The sequence below is a fragment of the Sorex fumeus genome, unplaced genomic scaffold, assembly GCF_029834395.1.
Source record: "Sorex fumeus unplaced genomic scaffold, SorFum_2.1 ptg000063l, whole genome shotgun sequence".
Taxonomy (NCBI): Eukaryota; Metazoa; Chordata; class Mammalia; order Eulipotyphla; family Soricidae; genus Sorex; species Sorex fumeus.
In genome coordinates, this window is record NW_026606120.1 from 84,480,053 (window position 1) to 84,502,993 (window position 22,941).

The following is a 22,941-nucleotide window of genomic DNA, read 5'->3' on the forward strand; positions in this document are numbered from 1 at the left end:
TTTCTTAAACTACATGGTGTTACAACATATTCACTGTATCACTGTATCACTGTATCACAATCCCGTTGTTCATCGATTTTCTCGTGCGGGCACCAGTAACATCTCTATTTCTCCCAGCCCTGAGATTTTATCAGCCTCTTCTAACTCATCTCTTCCCAATGATTAGAGGCTCTTTCAGGGTCAGGGGAATGCCATTACTGTTTTTGGCATACCGAATATGCCACGGGGAGCTTGCCAGGCTCTGCCCACGCAGGTGGAATATTCTCGATAGCTTGCCGGGCTCTCTGAGAGGCATAACAGCATATTATAACACATAACTTTAATGTGAAAATTAAAGAAAATTTGGTACATAACACTAAAATCCTACCCATTCCCCAATTACCATTCTCCTCTCTGAATTCTCAATATGCCAGACACTCTAATTTTCCCTCTATATGGATTTTTTTTGCCAGTTTCTTTCAGTTGTCTTCTATGACCTCTACATCAACCCCAAACTGACAACAGTTACCTCTAACTCCTATGACTCTGTTTACAATATTTTTTATACAATTACAATGCTTTACTTTGTTCTCTGATTCCACCATTCCCCACTCCATGGAATGTAGGATCCATAGAAGTAGGGAATTGTATGTCTTATTTAATTCTATATATCTAGTTATGAAAAGAATAAGCTTCCCCAAAAGCTTTTATAGTGTGTCTTCTCCTAGGTGAATACTTGAAAAGGTGTATCTTTGTGAGGCCTCTCACAACTCACCTTCTCAATTAAAGTAAAATACAAGGCTAACAATAGTAAGTACCTGGAGGGTGGTAGTTACCATTCCCTTCCCTGCTATACTCACCAATATACAGCAAACCTGCATGAAGGCATTCTTCTGGACTTCTAAGCACGCTAATGAGTCAGAAGGGTTAGAAATTTAACACTTCTGCAAGCATCTCTTAGCCAGTGGTGGTTAAGGAAGGTAAACAAACATTCTTCATTTTTCACCACTCCTGAGGAGATTAGTCTGAGTGGATTTATTTATTTTCTCATTTCTTTCTTCCAGTGCTTTAAGACCTGAATAGCTTGGAGCTATAAATTACTTTGGTATGTACATTCACCTGGTTTCCTTCCCTTACCTCTCTTGTTCCCTCCTCTTACTGGTTCTTTGGGACATCAACTACCAAATACATTTATTGCACTAAAACTCCTCTTAAGTTCTGCAACTGAAAGAAACTAACAGAAAACATAATTCCAATCCGTTCAACAGTGAAAAATGTAGCAGTCGGTAGATACTTATCCGCAAATTACATTCCATGCTAATCATATTTAAGTTACCTGGAAATGCGTTTGTTCTTTCCAAAGGCAATGCATATACAAGTTTTTCTTTGCCTTTTGCTTTTAATTTAGCTTCAGGGATGTGAGTATTAATAAAAGATGTCATTTTTTCTGGATCACATAATTCATTTCTGTACAAACTAATATTGAAAAGAAAAGAAAATTCATTTGCATTTTTTTCACTGCTTCCACAAAAGAAGTTTTTATTGAATGTATAAACTTTGAGTACTCCTTTATTTGGCTTCGTGGAAAAATAAATGATATAATTGAAACTATGTATTACACATGAAGATAAACATAGAGAGGAGAGAACACGAAGCAGAAGAAATTTCTCAGAGAAATTATTACACCAGACTGTATAGAATCTGGTAGTAAGTAGTAAGTAGTAAATTTAACAAATATATATGGCTTTTTGGCTACAGGATATAATCTTTTGCAAATTCCTTTAGCCTGAACATACTTTCCACTTCACTGTTTGCTGCCTGACTTACTTCCATTTTTTTGGTACTAGTGCCTGAAATTATTTGACTGTGTGCCTTATGCAAGAATGAAAAGATATAGGATTACATGGCTCAGCTCAGTGGGGAGAAGGAAAAATCTCTGGCTACACAGAGAATTGCCTAGATACTGATAGTATAGCAGCCCTGAAGAGAGAAGACGGCCTGAGCCGATGGTCTGGAAATGCTGCCTCCCATTAGCATCAGTTAAGATGCACCGAAGTGTAGCTTCTGGGAGAACATTCATGAAACACTGTCTACTTAGTGCAGTGGCAAGGAAGCCTCAAGCCAATTCTCTCTCATAGTTGTCCATCTTTGTATACACAGTGTTGAAAGAATCTATATCAAATATAATGCATTGAAACTACTGTCAATATATTGCATGTAATACATTAAAATACATGCGTCCAACCCATCTCCCAAGTTTTTACCTCAAGTTATAGCCAAGACCCCATCTTCTCTTCAAAAACACAGATGAGCCTGCACACTTCAGTCTTCCATCAGACATGATTAGTTTTCTATCTGAGTCCAAAAGAAGCAAAAGAAAAAGAATATTGGGGGCTAGAACAATAGCATATCGGGTAGGATATTTGCTTTGCACATGGCCGACCCGGGTTCGATTCCCAGCATCCCATATGGTCCCCAAGCACTGCCAGGAGTAATTCTTGAGTGCATAAGCCAGGAGTAACCCATATGCATTGCCAGTTGTGACCCAAAAAGCACAAAAAAAAGAAAGAAAAAGGATATTAGTAGTCATTTGATACCTCTCTGAAAAACATAGATGAAGTTTTAGATGGTATAACTATATCTAATGTGCATCTAAAAATTGGAATAGATAGAAATCTTTATTTCATTAAAATGAGCTTATAAATTCCAGCTAACCAGGTGCCTTATCACATTTCTTGAAAAACTAAGCAATACAAAACACAAGTTCTTTGGACATATATTCTATTTTGGATGCTAAAGAATGATTATTTTCTAACTAAATATACTAAAAAAGATCTGGCTGGTTAAATTAATGTATACATGATTTGGAAAAAAATAACTTTCTTTTTTTGCCGAATTGTAATTTACCCAGTGTACAGAGGGTAAGGAATTCTATCTTGGGAATGGATTCCTTTCATCCCCAGACTACTAGAGATTAGAGTCACTCCCAGGGAAAGAGAACAGAATTCTTGCCCTGGGAATAAACATTTTACAAATACTCTATTTTAATACAGATAAAAACAGATATTACCAGCCAAGATGTCAGCCTCATCCATGAAATTGGTACTCAAAAGGACCACACGGCCCTCTTTGCGCTCTTTGAGGAAAGTCCATACTTGTTGCCTTGAAAATGGATCCAATCCCACAGTTGGCTCATCTAATAATAAGACCTACAGAGATGACCATACATAAAATAGGTGTCTCTCCTACCTTAACTGTTGCCACATGGTAACACAGTATTGCTATAAAAATAAATAATCCTCAACTGGGTCAGAGAGAAAGGCTAGGACTAAAGTATTTGCCTTGCATGTGACTGATCCTGGTTCGAACCATTAGACTGTATATGCCAAACACCACCATGACTGATCCCTGAGCACAGAGCCTGGAGTAAGCCCCATCACCACTGAGTGTGTCCCCAAAACAACATTTAACAGGAAAACCCACCCCTAACCCATAATAGCTGTCCAACCATCTATGTCTAATACACAAGTATTCTTATGTTCATAGACTGCAGGTTGTATCTTGACACTCCACAATGAGAAATCTACTACTTTTACTGGTGAAAGAAGAGCTTCACTTCACTGCTGTCACCTGCCTTCATCCTCGTGCACAATCTCACTTACCTGGGGATCTCCTAAAATGGCAATCCCAAAGGTCAGCTTTCTCTTCTGTCCGTCATTCAAATGTTGAGCAAAGTGATCCTGCATGTTTTGTAAGCCCAATTCCAATAAAACTTTTTGTACCTTACAAGAAAATAAACAAACCTTAACATCCAAAATGAGTTCATTCTGGGACATCTAATCATTGTAATAGAAGTGTATTTTTCTATACGATAGTATGGCATGAAGTTGATCTGAACAGGGCAAGCCCATCCCAGGGGGGCTTTCTGTTCTTATGGTTCCACGTGGTCAATGATTGGCAGCTCCGCGGACACCCCATCCCCACCCCCCATGCACATATGCCCACTGACCTCTTGTTCCACTGCTTGTGGTAGAATCCCTCTGATTTTAGCAAATAGTCTGAGGTTTTCCTTGACTGTGAGACTATCAACTTGGACATTAAACTGTGGACAAACACCAATTCTCTTTCTTATATCCTCCAAGTCTTGCACTTCAGAGATATTTTTATTGTAGATAGTAACTGATCCTAAAGTAAAAGTTACAAATAATGCAGCTGGCAAGAAAACAGCTTTGGCAAATGCTTGGTGAACTTAATCAGGAAAAAATGTTGGTATGTGCTCACAAATATCTAAAATTCTGACTTCCCAATTTATTGACAGTTATTTATTATTATTACATACTCAGAATAGTGTATACCAGCATGGAATATCACACAGAGGGGAATAAAGTTAATGTGTCTCCTTAAAATAATGTAAAATGTAAAATTTACTCAAAAACCTATAGTTCTGGTAAATATTAGATGAACATTTTCTTTTAAGCAATCATATTTAGGTCTTAAAATGAATCATCACAATGGAGTACTATGTAGCTGTTAGAAAAGATGAAGTCATGAAATTTACATACAAGTGGTACAATATGGAAAGTATCATGCTAAGCGAAATGAGTCAGAAAGAGAGGGATAGACATAGAAAGATTGCATTCATCTGGGGGATATAAAATAACAAAATATGAGAATACCCAAGAATAGCTGAGATCAGCACCAGGAGGATTACTCCATAGCTTAGAGGCCAGCCGGGCATTCTAGGGGAAAGGGCAGCTCAGGTAGAGAAGGGAGCACCAAATAAAGGGTGTTTGGAGGATCCTCCCAGAGGAGAGATGCATGTTGAAAGTAGACTATGGACTGAACATGTTTGCCACTCAATGCCTCTTTTGCAGACCACATCACCCAAAAGGAGAGAGAGAACCAAAGGGAATGCCCTGCCACAGAGGCAGGGTGGGATAGGGGGGATGGGGGTGGGAGGGATACTGGGGTCCATGGTGGTGGAAAATGGGCACTGGTGGAGGGATGGGTATTTGATCATTGTATAATCAAAACCCAAGCACAAAAAATTGTAAATCTACAACTGTACCTCATGGTGTTTCACTAATAAAAATTTTTAAAAAATGAGTCATATATATAACTCCATTGTCAATGTGTTCTCAAACAAATGACTTCCTTTCCCCCTTTAGGAAATTTGTTTTTGCTCACCTTCTGTTGGAACAGACAATCCACTGAGGACATTAAGTAATGAAGATTTGCCAGCTCCACTACGTCCCAGAATTGCTGTGATTTCACCTTCATATATGTCCAAGAACAAGCCTGTTTTTAGAATAAAATATTATAAGTAAGGGCCATTATATAGGTCTAGTTTTGAAAATAGAACAAGAGAATTTATCTTCACTTTGTATTTTCAAGCATTTCCATAGTTTAACAAATAAAATTTTCAGTATTTTCTGCTTTCTACAATAATATGCTTGCACTAGAAAATTTGAAAATGCAACACAATCATTTTCTAAAACGCTATTGATCCTAATTTCGAGTATTAGAATACACTCATTTCCAGTATAGACAGGTATGAGTATCAAATACATTTTGTGAGAACTGAAGGTGAATCTCTGAGTCCTTGTGGGCTGCACCTGTGATCCTATGAGCAACATCGCACCAGGACCAGTGACTCAACTGGTTTCTGGCAATGACAAATGCCTTGGGAGAATTTCATTAATTCCTTAAAATCAATCTGATGGCTCTTATTTCTGTGCACCTGATCTTATTTCTGCCTCACCTCTGGACTACTACCTGTTGAGCTTCTGGGATGGCTGCTCCCAATTGCTTTCTTGAGAATAGTTATCCCCCGTGATCTCATAAGTGCAATGGTGCCCTGCCTGGGCTATGTTCTACCTTTCCCAGTTTTTTCCTGACACAATGAGTACAGGCATAAAGCTGTTTTATTTTTGGAGGGGTGCAGAGGGATCTTTTGTACTTGCTGTCCTCTGACAGGCTGAAGAATAAGTACTGTAAGTCTCCACCACAAGCCCGTTGGATGGTCCAGCAGTTGGACTTGGGGGGCCAGGTGACCCATCATTGCAGAACTGAGATTATGAGCATAGGGGAACTAAGGCTGGGGCTCTACCCGGAAGTGCTCACCTCCAGAGTGACTGCTCACAGCCCTGGCCAGTGTGGTCACACCATCCTACGTTGGATTTAAGAAGTCCTGAGGAAGTCCAATACAAAACTCAGGAAATTCAATATAAATTCTGTGAAAAGTCTGATGGTTCAGCAGGAAGCAGTCTGGTGGTATCAGGACTGAACTGTCTGGTCTCTAGACACATGACTGTTGTGGGCAGAGAAGACACTGCAATCCTATTGGCTGTGGCTCCCCTTGGGAATGAAGGCTCCCCTCTCACACTCGGGCCCTGTGTTGTGCTGCTGAGACCTGAGCAGATATAAGACTGATGCTCTCTGAGTCTTTCGTGTACAGCTGCCTCCCCCACCATGCTTGCCCTTGTTGGTGTTTTCAGCCAGGTACCAGACTTGCCATCCTTGTTCTCCTCCAGTTTCTGCTCCTCCCCTTCCCAGAGCTCTGTAAGGGGACTGAGCTCGCAGAACATTTCCGTTTTATTCATTATTTGTGTTGCTGGCACAGGAATGCTCATAGAACTGTTCCTTTTTTCCCCCCTTTTAACCATCTTGACTTTAATTTTAAATCCCAATGTTCTTTCCTTGAGGCTCAAAGACAATAAAATGTGGTTTATAAACAAACTTGTCTTTTAAACAATAAAGTTGTCATACTTTTCATTGTGTGATCCCATTATTGAAAGTTAATAGACCCGTGACACACCTGGAAGGATTTTGCATCTAGTATTCAATCTCCCATTGTTCATCGATTTGCTCGAGTGGGCACCCGTAACGTCTTACAACAAACTGTGAGACTTGTTGTTACTGTTTTTGGCATATTGAATGTATCAAGGGGAGCTAGCCAGGCTTTGCCATGCGGGTGAGATACTCTCAGTAGCTTGCCGGGCTCTCCAAGAGGAGCAGAGGAATTGAATCCGGGTCGGCCATGTCGGCTGCGTGCAAGGCAAATGCCTTACCCACTGTGCTATCGCTCCAGCCACATCTAATCATCACAATGAAATCTTTTCCTTACCTTTCAAAGCTTCCACTTTTCCAGACTTTCCTTTGTATTCTTTTATAACATTTCTGATTCTGAAATAACAGAAGAAATGAATGTTTACATCGACCACTGTTTACGAAACAAGGGATGGCATAACTACCCTACTCAGAAAAAGATGAATTTAAACATTTTCCTGAGACTGTGTCTCTTTAGGAAGTTATCATTAAACTATTAATGTTTTGCCTAGAAAAATAGAAGGCTCTATTAGGAGCCACACTTTCTTCTAGTTTTAGAAAACGGGTCCCCCAAATCAGTTCATTAATAATATGAAAAATTAGCCAGCATCCTTTATCTCTTCTAATTGTAGTCATCGATAAAACTCTCTGCCACCTTCATTCTCTATAGTTTTATTTCTTAGAGCATCTTTTTGATCACTAACTCTGCTATAGATCTTGACGAATTTTTCTACTTTGTCAAGAAAACAGTTCTCAAAAAGTATAACTTTAATAATTCAAACATAAAAGGTGTCAAGATGACAGCTGGGGCTGAGGTCGGGGTGTGGGGGAAGGCGGGTTGGAGAGGGAACCTGGGAACACTGGTGAAGGGAAGTTTGCACTGGTGGCGGGATGGGTAACGGGACATTAATGTCTAAAACACAACTATTAATCACTTTGTAACTCATGGTATTTAATAAAATAGAACTTGGAGGAGAAAAGTACAACTTTGGTATTTTCATTTTTTTACTTCTCAGCTCAATCAATGGCACTCTGGCTTGTGAACCTCATCATTTGGAAGTCATTTATGATCTCCTAATTACCAAACTCAACAAATATTCTTCCATCCTGTCTTATTAAATGATGGTTTCTGCTATTGAGTTTCTCTTCACTGAAAGCATCTGTCCTTTTTTCTTCTAAATGTTACTTCCTTGTTTCCCTACAACTTCCTCTATTTTCCACAGGATTCTCTATGTCTAACGTGAACATTTTCAGGCTGAACCCTCTTATTTAAGGTTATTTAATTGATATTCATGGTTTCAATACAGACTAAATGTTGATCTCAACCTTTTCCTCTGAGATTCAGCCTTGGATAGATCTGAGATGCCATGATTATAAAATATAACGCACAATGTATCTTCAAGGTCAGGGAATTCTTCTGAGCATGAATCAGACTGAAATAAAAAATTCAACAGTGATGCTAGTTATGGGTGGGTTATGCCGAAGATAAAAACTTAGGGAAAGGTTCAAATTTTGGCACTAAATCTGATTTGGTATTTTATTCCTGAATATTTTTGTGCATTGAGTCACTCATTGAATAGGGAGTTTATTTTAATAAGTAAGCAGTTATTTAGGAGTAGCTGATATTGCCTGGTTTCAATAATGAAAACAACCATTAATTTATGCTTGGAATCTGCCTTTGAACTATGTTCTGGAAATGCTGCAAGAATGGTCTAAGTCATAAGAAAAGAGGTAACTGCAAAGAAATACAACTGAGAAGAGAAGCAAGGGAGGCAATGGGAAAGAGGGCATACAAAAAGGTAATTTTATAGACCCAAGATCTTCATTTTCGTATCACTGCAAGTATTCATACTTCTGATTCACAAAGTTTATGGGTTTCCAGGAGGAGAATTGATGAGTTCAGAGAACAGAGACTGCTTGGAGGAAGGGAAACCTACAGCTGTTCAAAATCACTTTCCCATGTTGGGATTGGCATGAAGAGCTCTGACACTTGTGGTGGTGGGAAAGATCAAAGAGGATGTTCTAAAGAAAGGGTGGGTGTGAAGAGAGGAGAAATAGGATGGGGACTGTGCATGGTGTTGGAGGTAAAGGTTGATTTGAGGTTGAAGTACAATCCCAGAACCTGCTTTCATAGTAGGTGGGTATAGTCCTTTTCCCTGAAATACAGGAAGTCTCAGCCCCAGACCTCCTTCTGGAGAATCTAGACTTAGAGAGAGGGACGCACAGAATGAACACCACAGAAACAATTTGCTGTTGGCAGGTATGTGGAGGGTGGCAACATGAAGCATTCTACCTTTCTCTCCTTTGCTGCAGTAGAAGAACAAAGAGTAACATATACCTAGGTAATAAAACCAAACCTAGACTTTTCTTTAGAATATTGGACTATTAAATGAAAATATTTTTAATCATTTTATTTACCGGATAAAACTGCGTGGGTGGTCGTGCGAGAGTGCCAGCTATCCTGAGCTTCGGAAGGAACCAGCTACTAGATGGTTCAATTAGTCTTTCGCCCCTATACCCAGGTCAGACGACCGATTTGCACATCAGGACCGCTACGGACCTCCACCAGAGTTTACTCTGGCTTCGCCCTGCCCAGGCATAGTTCACCATCTTTCACACACCATAGTTCACTCAAACGCAGCACAGCAGTAGGGCATTTGCTTTGCACGCAGCCAACATGGCCGACCCGAGTTCGATTCCTCCACCCCTCTCGGAGAGCCCGGCAAGCTACCAAGAGTATCTCGCCCGCATGGCAGAGCCTGGCAAGCTCCCTGTGACGTATTCAATATGCCAAACACAGTAACAACAAAGTCTCCAATGGAGACGTTACTGGGCCCGCTCGAGCAAATCGATGATCGACGGGAGGGCCTTTACTTTTTTTACTTTACATTTTATTTAATTTTAAAAATCATGTCAGACTGGAGAAATATTATAAGTGCTAAGAAACTTGCCTTGGTGTGGCCAACCTCAGTTTGATATCTGGCACTCTACAGGGTCCCTTGAGTACCTCCAGGAGTCACCCTTGAGCACAGAAGCAGGGGTAGCCTCTGTGTATTGCAGAATGTGACCTTAATCTTCCTACCCAAATCATTTTATTTTTCTCTACTCTCAACTGCTAAAGAGAGGCTATGGGCATTGGACATGAGTTCAGCGGCATTATTCCTCATTTGTTTTTTCTCTTGAAAGAGAGAGAAACGTTGTGCTTCCCACTGAGAGTTTTATCTTATCTGGCAGCTCTGCAGTACCCAGATGTCAAAAACAATAGACTATGGAGCCAGATGGTGTTCTAATCTCAGTACCCCATTTACAAGGGTGTGTGATACTGCACAAGATACATTGCATTTCAGTATTGTGAGCTATTCTTTAACTTCAAGGTAGCACTGTAGCACTGTCCTCCTGTTGTTCATCAATTTGTTCATCGATTTTCTTGAATGGACATCAGTGCCGTCTCTATTGTGAGACTTATTACTGTTTTAAAGATATCAAATACACCACAAGGAGCTTGCCAGGCTCTGCTGTGTGGGCGGGATACTCTCGGTAGCTTGCCGGGCTCTCCGAGAGGGTCGGAGGAATTGAACCTGGGTTGGTCACATGCAAGGCAAACGCCCTACCCACTATGCTATCAATCTACATAAAAAAATGTACAGGACATCTTCAATGTTCAGAGGTCATTGGATTTAAACCCAGTGGGTTCATAGTTCTGTGTTTGAATCACTGAAGGGAGGGTCTGAGAGAGCAGTTAATTTGAAAATTCCTCCTCTAAATCTGTTACAAGTAACCCTACAAAGAAGATGCTACTTTTGTTTCACAAAGGATACTGAAACTCAGAAATGTATTTATTTCTCCATGATAGCATATCAAATGAGAGGGGAGTATGGTACCGAGATATGAAAATTTCTGATTCAAAATTTCTTCTTCTATCCTTCCTGGGAAGCCCAGCAAAACTATGGGAGAAGAAATATGTGGCAGAGAATAGAAAATATAAAAGAGAAGTGGGTGGACAACTGAGTGAAACAGGAAGTAAGGCAAGATGGAGCTTGATGAGCAACATTATATAGAGCTAGGCAAAGAGTATTTTTCTTCGGTGATGATGGTCAGGGAAAGTTTTGAAGTGATGTTCAAAAAATCCTTTCCCTCTGTAATATTTGTCTCAGTCTCCAGTTGCTTAATAACTGGAATATTGGGGAGGGAACTAAAGTACAAAGGATAGGGTGCTGCCTTGCATACTGCTGATCCAGATTCAATCCCTGGAAACCCATGAGGTCACCCTGGTCCCTGAGTTCAGAACTCAGAGTAAGCACTGAGAACCTTCAGGTTTGGTCCCAAACCAGAAAATAATAATAATAACAACAACAATAGATTCATTAAGATTAATTGAATATTGACTCTTTAACCTTATACACTTATATTAGTACCTGTGGTTACCTGATAACTTCTTTTCCTTGATATTCTGGAGGTATTGGCTCAAAATAATCATCAGGTGGGTGCTCAGTATCTATTTCCTTCTCAATAACCTTATGATTAGTCCTTTGATGTTGGAAACAAGATGATGAATTCAGGAAAAATAATGGAGAATAATGGCTCTTATTTCCATCTAATTAATTGGGAGGCAATAAAACATTGGATCAGTAGAAAAGAGTACACAAAGAAGTTTTGCTCAGATAAGAGCAGAAAGTCTTGGTTTTTTCACCATCATGAGAAATTAATTTCTTTCTGACACCCCATTATTAAGGGGAGAAATATTGACAATGAAACAATGACAAGTCAAGGCAATAGTTACAAAAATTAGGTAATAGAATAAAACTTCAACAAAGGATAAATCAAATGTTTGTATTAAAGGTGATCTAAAATATACTTAGAAGAATGAATAAAACAAAGTATTTGGGAAGAAAGATGGTATGGCACAAAAAAATAGTTGAAGACATGTTTGTGAACATAAATTGTCCTGCCAAAATGCAATTAAATCAAATACTATATATATATGTTATATTACATAAAATGGAGACAATATATTTATTCAATATGAGTATATAGTAATTCTCCAAATTTAAAATAATAAAAGATTTGCTATTAAGGACCTTCAGGTTATAACTGGAATTGTACGAGAAGAATACAAATAAACATATAGGAACATTTAAGACAAATTTAACTGCAGTAAAGTTGAAGAAATACAAAAAGTAAAATAAATTGTGCAATGAAAAAAATCATTTTGAATCTAGTGTGTGTGAAAAACATTGGGCTTGGGTAAAGTTTTTTGGTTATCTTGGGAAAGATTTTGAAAAATCTGCCTGGATAGTATAGTTCTGTAAATATAATAATGTATAAAGGTTTTCTAGAAAAATGGTGAGAACATCTTTTCTACTTTTAATTTTGTTATTTCATTTAAGGATACACATATCAAATGGTCCTCCCAGAAATGGGAAAATAAGAAAGACATTGACTAATTTGCATCTGAGGTCCTTTGTAGGTTTTTCATTGACATTTTTGTCCATTCTTGTAAGAACAAATATTTATTAGGAAGCATTTCTGCCATACAATGGCTTAAATTAACCAAAAGTAGCTTAAGAACTAATTAGTCTTACTATATAATGATACAAATTTCATAACTCACTCTTTGAAAACACTTTCAGAAAGTGATACTGTGTAACTGACATATGAGATATAATGATCATTATTACGTATTTCCTGCAGTTATATTAAAGCAAAAATATAATTCTTTATACAAAAATTTATTCAGAACTTGAAATCTATGAAATTGAAGAAGTCAGTCAATCAAAGATAAAAAATACTTGTCTGACTTTATTTTAAATATATATTTATATTATTTTAAGGAAAAATCTTCAATGGGATTAATACCTATAGAGTTGAGAAAAATACACTATTTACTTACAAGGTAAGAGTTTGTCAAAGTATAAAGCCAATACCAAGTACAAAAGGGCAACAAAAGCCAATACAAAAAATGTTGCAATCATTCTATAGGAGTATCCTGAAGGGTCAGGAAAATTTACACCACTCATATTGTATTCCTGATGAATAATCTAAGAATCAAACAGAAATAATAATTAGCATTTAAATTAAACAAATAAAAAATAATTCAGTGTAGCAGAGAAAAATAATTTTATTTTTAAGTAGCTTTTCTGAGAAGCTCTTTTAGTGGTGTTATTAAGTTGTTTTATCTTACAGAAATCAAAGAAATATTAGAAGAAAATACTGAATTAAAAAATAAAATGTTAAGACTAGGCTAGACTTTGTATTCTAACAACAGAATGGTGATGATCAGAGGGAAAGAGTTATTGAGAGTAGAATAAACAGAGAATCAATTGGATGATGAAGGGTGGAAATTCAACCTTTCATGGTGGGTGGGATGTTGTAAATATGGCCATCTAGATCATACTTTTACATAAAATTTATACTCAGTTGCAGAACAAATTACCTCTGTAATAATACTTGTAATGAAACATACTGTTCTGAAATAGGAATTTAGGTCATAATTCATTTGCATGTTTTCATAAAATCATTGCAACATTACAAAATATCCATTCTACATAAGAAAGAAATACAAATTTTAAACTAAAAAACATTCTTTGAAGCTTCTTGGGATAATTATTATAAAACATTTTTCCAGGCATTACTACCAGTAAATATTTATATTTGTAATTTTCTATGCATAAATTGCTACTATATTTTAAGCACTATCTAAGGGCTTTTTATCTTATCCCATTTCACTCACATCATAATCTATAGGTAGGCCTGATTGTTTTTATCTGTGTTTTACATATGGTGAAAAAGTATAGAAAAAAGTTGAGTGTCTAAACCAGATGAAGTGAAAATCACATCGTGAGCAAGGTCAACTATTGAAATATGATGACTTTTCGCAGAGTATCAATGATCGCCAACAACCAAAATATCAATTTATTTGTTTGAATAAGAAAATCAATAGTGCCTTAACATGATAGAATAGTGCCCTTTTACTATAATGGAAACTTCATCTGACATCCAAAACTCAATATTAAATTATGCTTTATACAATATGATATTACGCTAATACAATATAACTCATCCAAAGTGACCGATAAAAACTGTGAGATTAATAAAAAATAAGTCTTAATTTAAAAAAAACTGTGGGACTAAAACTTTTAAGAGGAAGAATTGTTTAGAGGAGTTTCTGGAGCTGTGGCAATGTCCTGTTTCTTTTTTGTTTGTTTGTTTTTGTTTTTGTTTGGGGACCACATTTGGCAGTGCCGATGACTATTTCTGGCTTCGTGCTCAAGGGTTATTCCTGGTAGTGCTCAGGAACTATATATACAATGCCAGGACTCAAACCAAACTCAACTTCATACAAGACGACCAGCTTACTTCTTGTACCCTCTCTTTAACTCAATTACCCATTTTTTTTCGTTTACTTTGGGACCACACTGGGTAACGCTTAAGACTTACTCCTGGATCTGTGTTCTTGGTGACTATATAAGGTGCCAAGGATTAAGCCAAAGTTGTCAGCATGCAAAGCATGCACCTTACTCTGTTCTCTCTCGAATTTGGATTCAAGATTTTCTTACTCAAATTTCCTTGTCAGATGACTGTGTGACAACATTTACACATTTAGCTTAGAGACCTTAAAAAGAAATTTCTTACTCTACAAGCGTTTTCATTATGGGTAAGTATAAGGCATTTGATAGTCCTGAAGGCTCAATAACATACCATTGACTTATGCTCTTACCTGAGTCATTCCAGAAATAAAGGCAAAGGGGCTAAAAATGCACAAAATCCACTCCAAGGATGAGGGGAGTTGCCTGTAATATACTGTAAACCCCACACCTCCCCAGAAGATGGTGAGGGCAAATATCACCAAATTTGTGAGGGCAGTTCTCTTGATCAGCACACTCATTAGGAACGTTAACATTACCTGAAAGGCAGAGAAGACGCCCAGCTGTTAGATATATCCACTTCACCAAGAGTCACTGTCAGCACAATAAAATAAGGATCTTTGTATCATTGCATTTAATGTCAGTGTGACAGTAACAGAAATACTAAGATAGAAATATGCTCCATCCTTCTGTTGATCCCTTTGTAAAGAAGGCCCTTTGTCCTACTCAAACCTGGGCTTTATGCTAAGAAAAAGTGGGAAAGAGCTAATTGAATTGGCTTTTTTTCCCTTTGACTTTCTGGGTCATACCCAGCGATGCCCAGGGGTTGCTTCTGGCTCTGCATTCAGGAAGAACTCCTGGTGGTGCTCAGGGGACCATACGGGATGCCAATGATCAAACTCAGGTCAGCCACATACAAGGCAAAACCCTCGCACTGTACTATTGCTCCGACCCCACTAATTGATTTGTTGAATAAAGGATAGAAATGCAGGCTTGGCACTAAAAGATTGTATTAAGGGTAAGCATCGATATAGCTTCTGCAGCAAGGATAGGGAATCTTTTTCTTCTGTCACGGACCATTTGGACATTTTTAGCATCATTCTCAGGCTGTACATTACAAGTAGATGGGTGACAGGAAGAACAAGAGAGAAGCATGTCCCATCATGCACCAGAGCCAGACCACATGATTTTAATGGCCAATAGATCACAAGTTCCCTACCCCTGCTCTGCAGAGAAGGAAGACAGGGATGGCATGGGAAGCCACAAAGTGGGATCTCAGAACCAGAGGTGATGCTTTGTAAAGCTACAATGTGACAAAGGAGTTGCAGGGGGAAAGAGTTGTACCCTTGAAGATTGTTTCCATTAATTATTTAGAAAGGGTTTTGGCTTATCTATCTATCGATCGATCATCTATCTATCTATCTATCTATCTATCTTTCATCTACCTATTGTTTGGGGGCCACACCTTGCAGTGCTGAAGGCTTACTTCTGACTGTACTCAAGATAACTCCTTGTCAGTTCTAGGGACCAAATACATTTCAGGGGCTCAAATCTGGGTCAGCTGCATGCAAGGTAAGTTTTACCCACTGTGGCCCCAGATTAGAGTCAAAATGTCCTTTTTTCTTTTTGTTCAGAGTTTTTGCCAGAACATCTTTTAAATTTTTAATTCAATTTTTAAGAGGTTTAATTTTATCATGTTTTTTTCAGTCCCAAAAGACACAGAGACAGACAAATCCCCCACCACCAACACCACCACTGCCACCACACATAGTATTGTTCAGGGATCTTGAACATTTTGGTGATGTAATATAGAGGTGAAGCAACTATGCATATTAAAACCATGAGTCAAGGCTAGGGAGGCATGTAACCCAAACTCTAATAGATAGATTCTTAAGATGAGTTTGCTAAGGAGTGGGGAGGGTTTGGGGAGACAGAAATACCGAGAGTCTTTGGTGGAGAAACACGACACTGGGGATGAATTTGGAGTTGAAGCAATGAATGTCTGAAACTCTATTATCAATATTTTTGTAAAAAACTGTGAGTCAGTTAAAATTTTACTTTTAGAATTTGCACACAAAAAGAAAGAAACTTTAAATAAGGTGACTATCTAACCTGCTAATACATTAAGCTTTGCTACACAGAACTCATCTAAAGCAGAGAAAGTAGTAATAAGTGCATAAACTTACCAAAGAGATGCCATATAAGAAAAAGAGTGTGAATATGATCATGAAACCCGTCAGGATTATAATGTTTGTAGTTGTTATGACAATTGTAATGACTATGGAAAAAATGAAAATGAAGGCAGCATACATTAACCCCCAGGAGAGCCTATACAAAGACAAAAAGTCATTTCAGTGATTATTTTAGCTTTACTATGAAATATTCTAAAAAGCCAATGATTAACCTTGTCCCAGCAACATAGATGAAGCATTTCATTATTTACAAATATTTATTGTCATAATTGAGCTGGTGCCTACTGTCTAGTGCCAACTGTATTCATGACTTATACACAGAGAATGAACATTGCCCAAATAATTTCATCATATTCATTTTTTTTATTAGTCAGTATATACGACATTATATTTTGTCACACTTTACTGTAACAGTCTATTCCAACGTGCTCCGATCCATGAGCATGCAGTTTATTTCTAATATTAATATCTAATACAGTGTTGCTAAGAACACTCTTGTCTTTGGAAAGAAAAGGTACAGTAATTTCTCTAAGGCAAAATTGCTGCATGAAAGCAGTTAAGAGTCTTGTTTCTCCATTTTTATCATGTATTATCTGTAGCACTGTCTGTAGCACTGTCCTCCCATTGTTCATCGATGTGCTCGAGTGGGCCCAGTAACATCTCCATTGAGAGACTTGTTGTTACTGTGTTTGGCAAATTGAATACATCATGGGAAGCTTGCCATGCTTTGCAAGATATGGGAGAGATACTCTCGTGTGGGCAAGATACTCTCGGTAGCTTGCTGGGCTCTCTGAAAGGGGTGGAGGAATCAAACCCGGGTCACCTGGGTTGGCCACATGCAGGGCTAACACCCTACTGCTGTGCTATTGCTCCAGCCCATGTATTATCTAAGTGTTCTAATTGTTGAGTTGGAAGGAAACTTAACAATGGCTAGTTAATCAAGTAACAACAAAAACATTAGAAACAGTTGATAGCCATTCTTATCAACCATATCTCAACCAATTCAAGTCCATTTTCTATAGTAGGAGATCATCAAACTGTCATAACTCTACTAAGTCCTTTCCATTATTTCTTTGACTATCCATCATTCCTTTATTTAAATTGATACATATTTATACAAATTAATTTAACAAATGAATAGCTTTAAAACAAAATGAATCACCTTCAATACTATACTATGTTAAAGTTAATCATACAGAATATGCTGATAAATATAAATTTTTCACGCAAACTGATATTAATTATGGCACAAAAGTCTTCACTACTTTGATTTAGATGTACTACTTCACATTGTTAGGGAGTAGCTATTAATAATCATTAATCATATATCTAAAAATCCAATGTTTTCATCCAAACTTCTCATTTTATTGATTATAAAAATGAAGTCTATGATTAATGAATGGGTCTAATCGAGGTCAACAAAATAAATCAATAACAGAGCTAAGATGAAGATACAAAACTTCCCTTTGTTCAGAGCTCTTCCTTCTGAATAAAAATGTTTAGATAAGAATTCTAAAACTGGGGCTGGAGAGATAGCACAGTGGGTAGGGCATTTGCCTTGCACGTGGTCGAACTAGGTTCAATTTCCAGCATCCCATATGGTCCCCTGAGAACCTCCAGGAGTAATTTCTGACTGCATAAGCCAGGAGTAACCCCTGTGCATCACCGGGTGTGACCAAAAATGCAAAAAAAAATAGCAAAAAGAAATTAAAAACCAGGAACTTGTGGTCAGTGTGGCTCCACAGAGCAAGTTCAGAACTGATTTGACAGATGGTATGTTGTCCTTACAATGACTCAGGCTATTTTAGAATCATCAGCATTTTTGAAAGGGTGTAACATTTGGCAGAATTCACTTTTTCTGGGACCAGAAAGAAACTCCTCTTGGTAGGAATTGAAAACTCTCAATAAGGGAATAACAATGGAGGAAATTACTCACTGTCCTAATGTCTTAGGGAACTCACTGCAGGGACCTAAGGGGGTCTGGGTAGGAGCTGTTAATAAATCTATGAAAACCTTCATGATTCAATAACAAAAACAAAGCAACTCAACTGTTCTAAAGAGTAAGTCCTAATTATATGTCACGTTGATTTCCAAGTTACAAGAGGTTTCCATAAAATGTACTTCTAGTGGATAGTCTATGCAAACAAAATGGTTCTGAAACTTTTTCTTAGTTTTAAATGTATGTATATATAAGTGATTTCTTCTAGGTATTATACATTTTAAGCTTAAAAATTATTTTTCCTTTGATGTTTGGGCCACATCTGGCGGCGCACCCTACCTGCTGTACTGTCGTTCCAGCCCATTCTTCCATTTAGTATAAATTAAGCTACATTTAGTATAAATGTAGTATAAATTAAGCTACATAGCCTGGCAAGCTACCGAGAGTATCTCACCTGCATGGTAAAGCCTGGCAAGCTACCCGTGACCTACTTGATATGCCAAACACAATAACATGTTACTGGGCCCACTCGAGCAAATCAATGAACAACAGGAGGATAGTGACAGTGACATAGTATAAATTAAGTATAAGCTACTTAGTATAAATTCACTGTCACTGTCATTGTTCTCCCATTGTTCATCGATTTGCTCAAGTGGGCCCAGTAACATTGTGAGACTTGTTGTTACTCTGTTTGGCATATCAAATACATCATGGTAGCTTGCCAGGCATTGCTGTGCAGGTGAGATACTCTTGGTAGCTTGCTGGGCTCTCCGAGAGGGGCGGAAGAATTGAACTCAGGTTGACAGGGTCATCCGTGTGCAAGGCAAACACCCTACCCACTGTACTATCGCTCCAGAAAAACTTAGTATGAGGAGTTCTCCATTGATACCCAATGCCTTTCTGATTTTTATTTTGCAGGTGAAGGCCATAGAGCAGAGGTTTGAGCCACATTTGTCAGTGCTCAGAGTTACTCTTTTATTTGGGGGAGGGTGGTCGGTTGTCACACATGTCTCTGCACTCAGGAATTACTCCAGGAATTACTAAAGGGTTACTCCTGGCTCTGCACTCAGGAATTACTCCTGGTGGTATTCAAGGGGCCAAATGGGATACTGGGAGTCGAATCTGGGTCAGCCACATGCAAGACAAACGCCCTACTTACTGTACCATCGCTCCAACCTCAAAACTACAAAAGGCTCACTCCTGGTACCACATAATGAGGAAACTGTGACATCAGGAACCAAACAAGGATTAGCTACAAGAAAGGCAAGTGTCTTAACCCCAGCACTGCTTCTCAGGCCCCACGGTTCTGATTTTAATCTAGAGTTGGTCTAGACCCACCTTCTCCCCAGTCCATGTGAAATATGAGAGTGCTTTGCCATCATTCTTTGCTCTGCTCTGACAGATAAGCTTTCTAAACAGATGCCTCTCACTTCCTTTCTAAAGCACTTCAGTTCTCTCTACCGAGTTCCCAAAGTTCTACGGCAGGAAAAGAAAAAACTTCCCTTTTTCATTTCCAAACACAGTTTCCTCTTTTTTCCATTTTACAATTAATTCATGCTTGAATTAAAACTCACTATTAATAAAACACATCATATAAAAGAAATTCAAGTTGCCTACACCATGATTTTATTTCAGGAAACATGCATCTGGAATGGCCCATTAGATAGTTCCTCATTCATTGCAGAGTTTCATACAAAGAATATTTTCTTGACATGAAGCATATTAGAGAAATGCCTTCTAGAATTCAATATTAGAAAAGCTTAGTTTTGGTGCTAGAATGATAGCACAGCCACACAGCCAATAGAGTGTTTGCCTTGCACGCGGCTGACCTGGTTCCGATTCCCAGCATTCCATATGGTCCCCTGAGCACTGCCAGGAGTAATTCCTGAGCACATGAGAGAGGAGAAACCCCTGTGCATCACCAGGTGTGACTCAAAAAGCAAAAAAAAAAAAAACATAGGTTATCAAACACCCACCTCCTGTTTTATTCCTAATCAGTACTAATTTTGTGGCTAATTATATTGCAGAATTTTCCACATTGACCTCTTGATCAACTTAGAATTTGTCTGATTGGCCCTTTTATTTGTTCTATTTATTTATTGATAGCATGGACTGGAGCCATAGCACAGCGGGTAGGGTATTTACCTTGCATGCGGCCAACCCGGGTTCTATTCCTCCATCCCTCTCAGAGAGCCCAGCAAGCTACTGAGAGTATCCCACCCAGACAGCAGATCCTGGCAAGCTCCTCATGGCATATTCAATATGCCAAAAACAGTAATAAAAGTCTCACAATGGAAACGTTACTGGTGCCCTCTCGAGCAAATCAATGAACAACGGGAGGACAAGTGCTACAGTGCTATTTATTTATTAGTTAGGACACTGTATCTACTCTTCAAGTATTTAAGTTTATTATAACATACATATACACAATATAAACATACGTATGTGCATATTTCAAAATCACCTTAAGTCTTTTGCAGGATGGGGAAAGATGTAACTATTCAATGCATAAAGCAAGTTTTCTTATTAAACGTGTCCTTTATGCCAGCTGTGAACAGTTCAAGAAGAGCTGTAATCAGGGCACAGGGCTTGCTGTTCCAGTTCTCAGTTCTATCATTTATTCAACCGTGGGTAATTCTTTTGTTGTCTTTGGTCTTAATGGCACATCCATCACAGTATTAACATGTTTCCTCTGGACTCAGTAAAGAATACTCAGCAAAATTTCACAAAGAATACTCAGAAAAACTTCACAAAGACTACATTAAAGTGCTAGAACTAAAGTAAAAGTAGGGGGCAGAACTCTAGTACCGTGGGTTGGATGTTTGCCTTGCATGTAGCCGACCCTGGTTTGATCCCTGGTATCACATATGGTAACCCTGAGCACCTCCAGGAATGATTCCTGAGTGTAAAGTCAGCAGTAACCCCTGAGCATCACTGGGTGTGACCCCAAAAGAAAAAAAAGAAAGAAAAGACAATGTAGGCAATGTATCAAGTTTAAGATGTGTCATTCTAAAAATGACTGCATTAGTTTACCGCTTCTTCATTTCCCTAATGTTAAACTACTGGAATCAGTCACTCACCAGAATGCTGAATCTTGAAGACCCATCATTTTCATCACATCCTTCCTCTTTTTTCTCTCTTTTGTTATGTTGAGCGATAGAAAGTATGTCAATGGAGAGAAGTATAGCAAGCAATAGAAAATAAACATTTCATTTTGTAGAAAATCTTTCGATATAAAAGGCAATGTCTTCATATCTATAGCAGTAACAGACATCAACTGTTCCATCACAGAGTGATTTGTCAGGACCTAGGGAAGTGTTTAAACAAACCAAATCATTGAAGTAGAAAAACTGTCAAAATAGAAATACATTATGGACATCAGGCTAAAGTCAAATGCTTGGTTTTAAAATTGTTCTAAGGTTATGTAAGGTATTTCCATTAGGAGTAGTTGTTTTTATAGTTCCTGTCATTTAAAACCACTAGAAAATTTAAAGTTAAAAAAGGCAATGTCTTTTTTCCTGAGTCCAGTTTTAGCATTTGTAATATAAACATGTGAAAATTTAAGTCTATGCATTGTATTTCATCAATATATTGATGTCGCTGGAATTAGTTGACAATAACTATTCAAGCTGTATTTCAGAGACTATAAAATATAGCTCCCGGAACCACGCGGCTGTGACATCTTATCAAGACATCTTTTTATGACATCTTATTATCTCATTCCTACTTTGGACAAACTTGCAGGCTATCAAATGTAGCCTGCCCACAGGGCAGAGTCTGGCAAACTCCCCATGGCGTACCAAATATGCCAAATACCAGTAACAATGATGGGTCTCATTCTCCTAAAGAGCCGTGAATATAATCTCAGGGCTAGGATGAAAGAGACGTTACTGGGGCCTGCTCGAGGCAATCGACGAATAACAGGATGATGAATGAATGAATGAATGAATGGACTATTAAAACTTTTCTTACTTGTATAATAGCAGCATTGATTGCAGCTTGTAAAGGCACAAATCCTCTATTCCAGTATCTGTCCAGTAAACACATAAACTCTTGATTTGAATCCCAACAATGAGCTATAAATAGCAAACAACACATTACCAACTTTATGGGCTACAGGCCCTTAGAAAAAGGAAAACAAGAATCCAAGAAAAAACAATGTATAATTGGGTCCACCAGTCAGAACTTTAACCACATAGAAAAAAGAAGTCAGTGAAAGTTCTTTATAGGCTCATTTCACTCATGGACTGCACCCATGCCAAGAAAGCTTTCAAAGTTGAAAGCATACTATTCCAACCATACTGAAATTCTTGTTGTGCCTCAAAATGCCAAATGCAGTTTAATGCTGGAACTTCAGATGGAAGGGGGCTCAAATTTCATTTTAGTAGATTTACAGCTAATTTCTTCCCCATTCTTGATCTCTTCTCAAAAGATCACAGTTCACCTCCTCAAAAGATCACCTCTTCTTACAAATGTGTTTCCTGGCTGCCATCAATAAAAAATATCCAAACTTTCTTTCAGGAACTAATTTCCTAAAATTTTCAATAAATAGGTGAACCAGTACCTAAAAAAATGCACTGCTTCTCCCCACATTTATCCACCCCCTGGTCCTGATGAGAATGGTTCAAGCAAGCAGGCT

The 22,941-nt window shown here is 38.1% G+C and overlaps 1 protein-coding gene across 1 annotated transcript in view; it reads right to left on the bottom strand.

Annotated features, from left to right (window-relative positions):
- The window catches only part of ABCA6 (ATP binding cassette subfamily A member 6), a 64,763-nt gene that overhangs the window by 35,351 nt on the left and 6,471 nt on the right, over positions 1 to 22,941 (bottom strand). The window contains exons 5-17 of the mRNA XM_056127257.1: positions 22,275 to 22,378; positions 21,383 to 21,609; positions 16,358 to 16,499; positions 14,525 to 14,710; positions 12,698 to 12,845; positions 11,233 to 11,401; positions 7,106 to 7,164; positions 5,167 to 5,277; positions 3,989 to 4,164; positions 3,642 to 3,761; positions 3,050 to 3,188; positions 2,244 to 2,334; positions 1,316 to 1,455 (exon numbers count right to left, since the gene is read on the bottom strand). Coding sequence (XP_055983232.1) covers positions 1,316 to 1,455; positions 2,244 to 2,334; positions 3,050 to 3,188; positions 3,642 to 3,761; positions 3,989 to 4,164; positions 5,167 to 5,277; positions 7,106 to 7,164; positions 11,233 to 11,401; positions 12,698 to 12,845; positions 14,525 to 14,710; positions 16,358 to 16,499; positions 21,383 to 21,609; positions 22,275 to 22,378 — 1,812 coding nt within the window. The remainder of the gene's footprint in view (positions 1 to 1,315; positions 1,456 to 2,243; positions 2,335 to 3,049; positions 3,189 to 3,641; positions 3,762 to 3,988; positions 4,165 to 5,166; positions 5,278 to 7,105; positions 7,165 to 11,232; positions 11,402 to 12,697; positions 12,846 to 14,524; positions 14,711 to 16,357; positions 16,500 to 21,382; positions 21,610 to 22,274; positions 22,379 to 22,941) is intronic.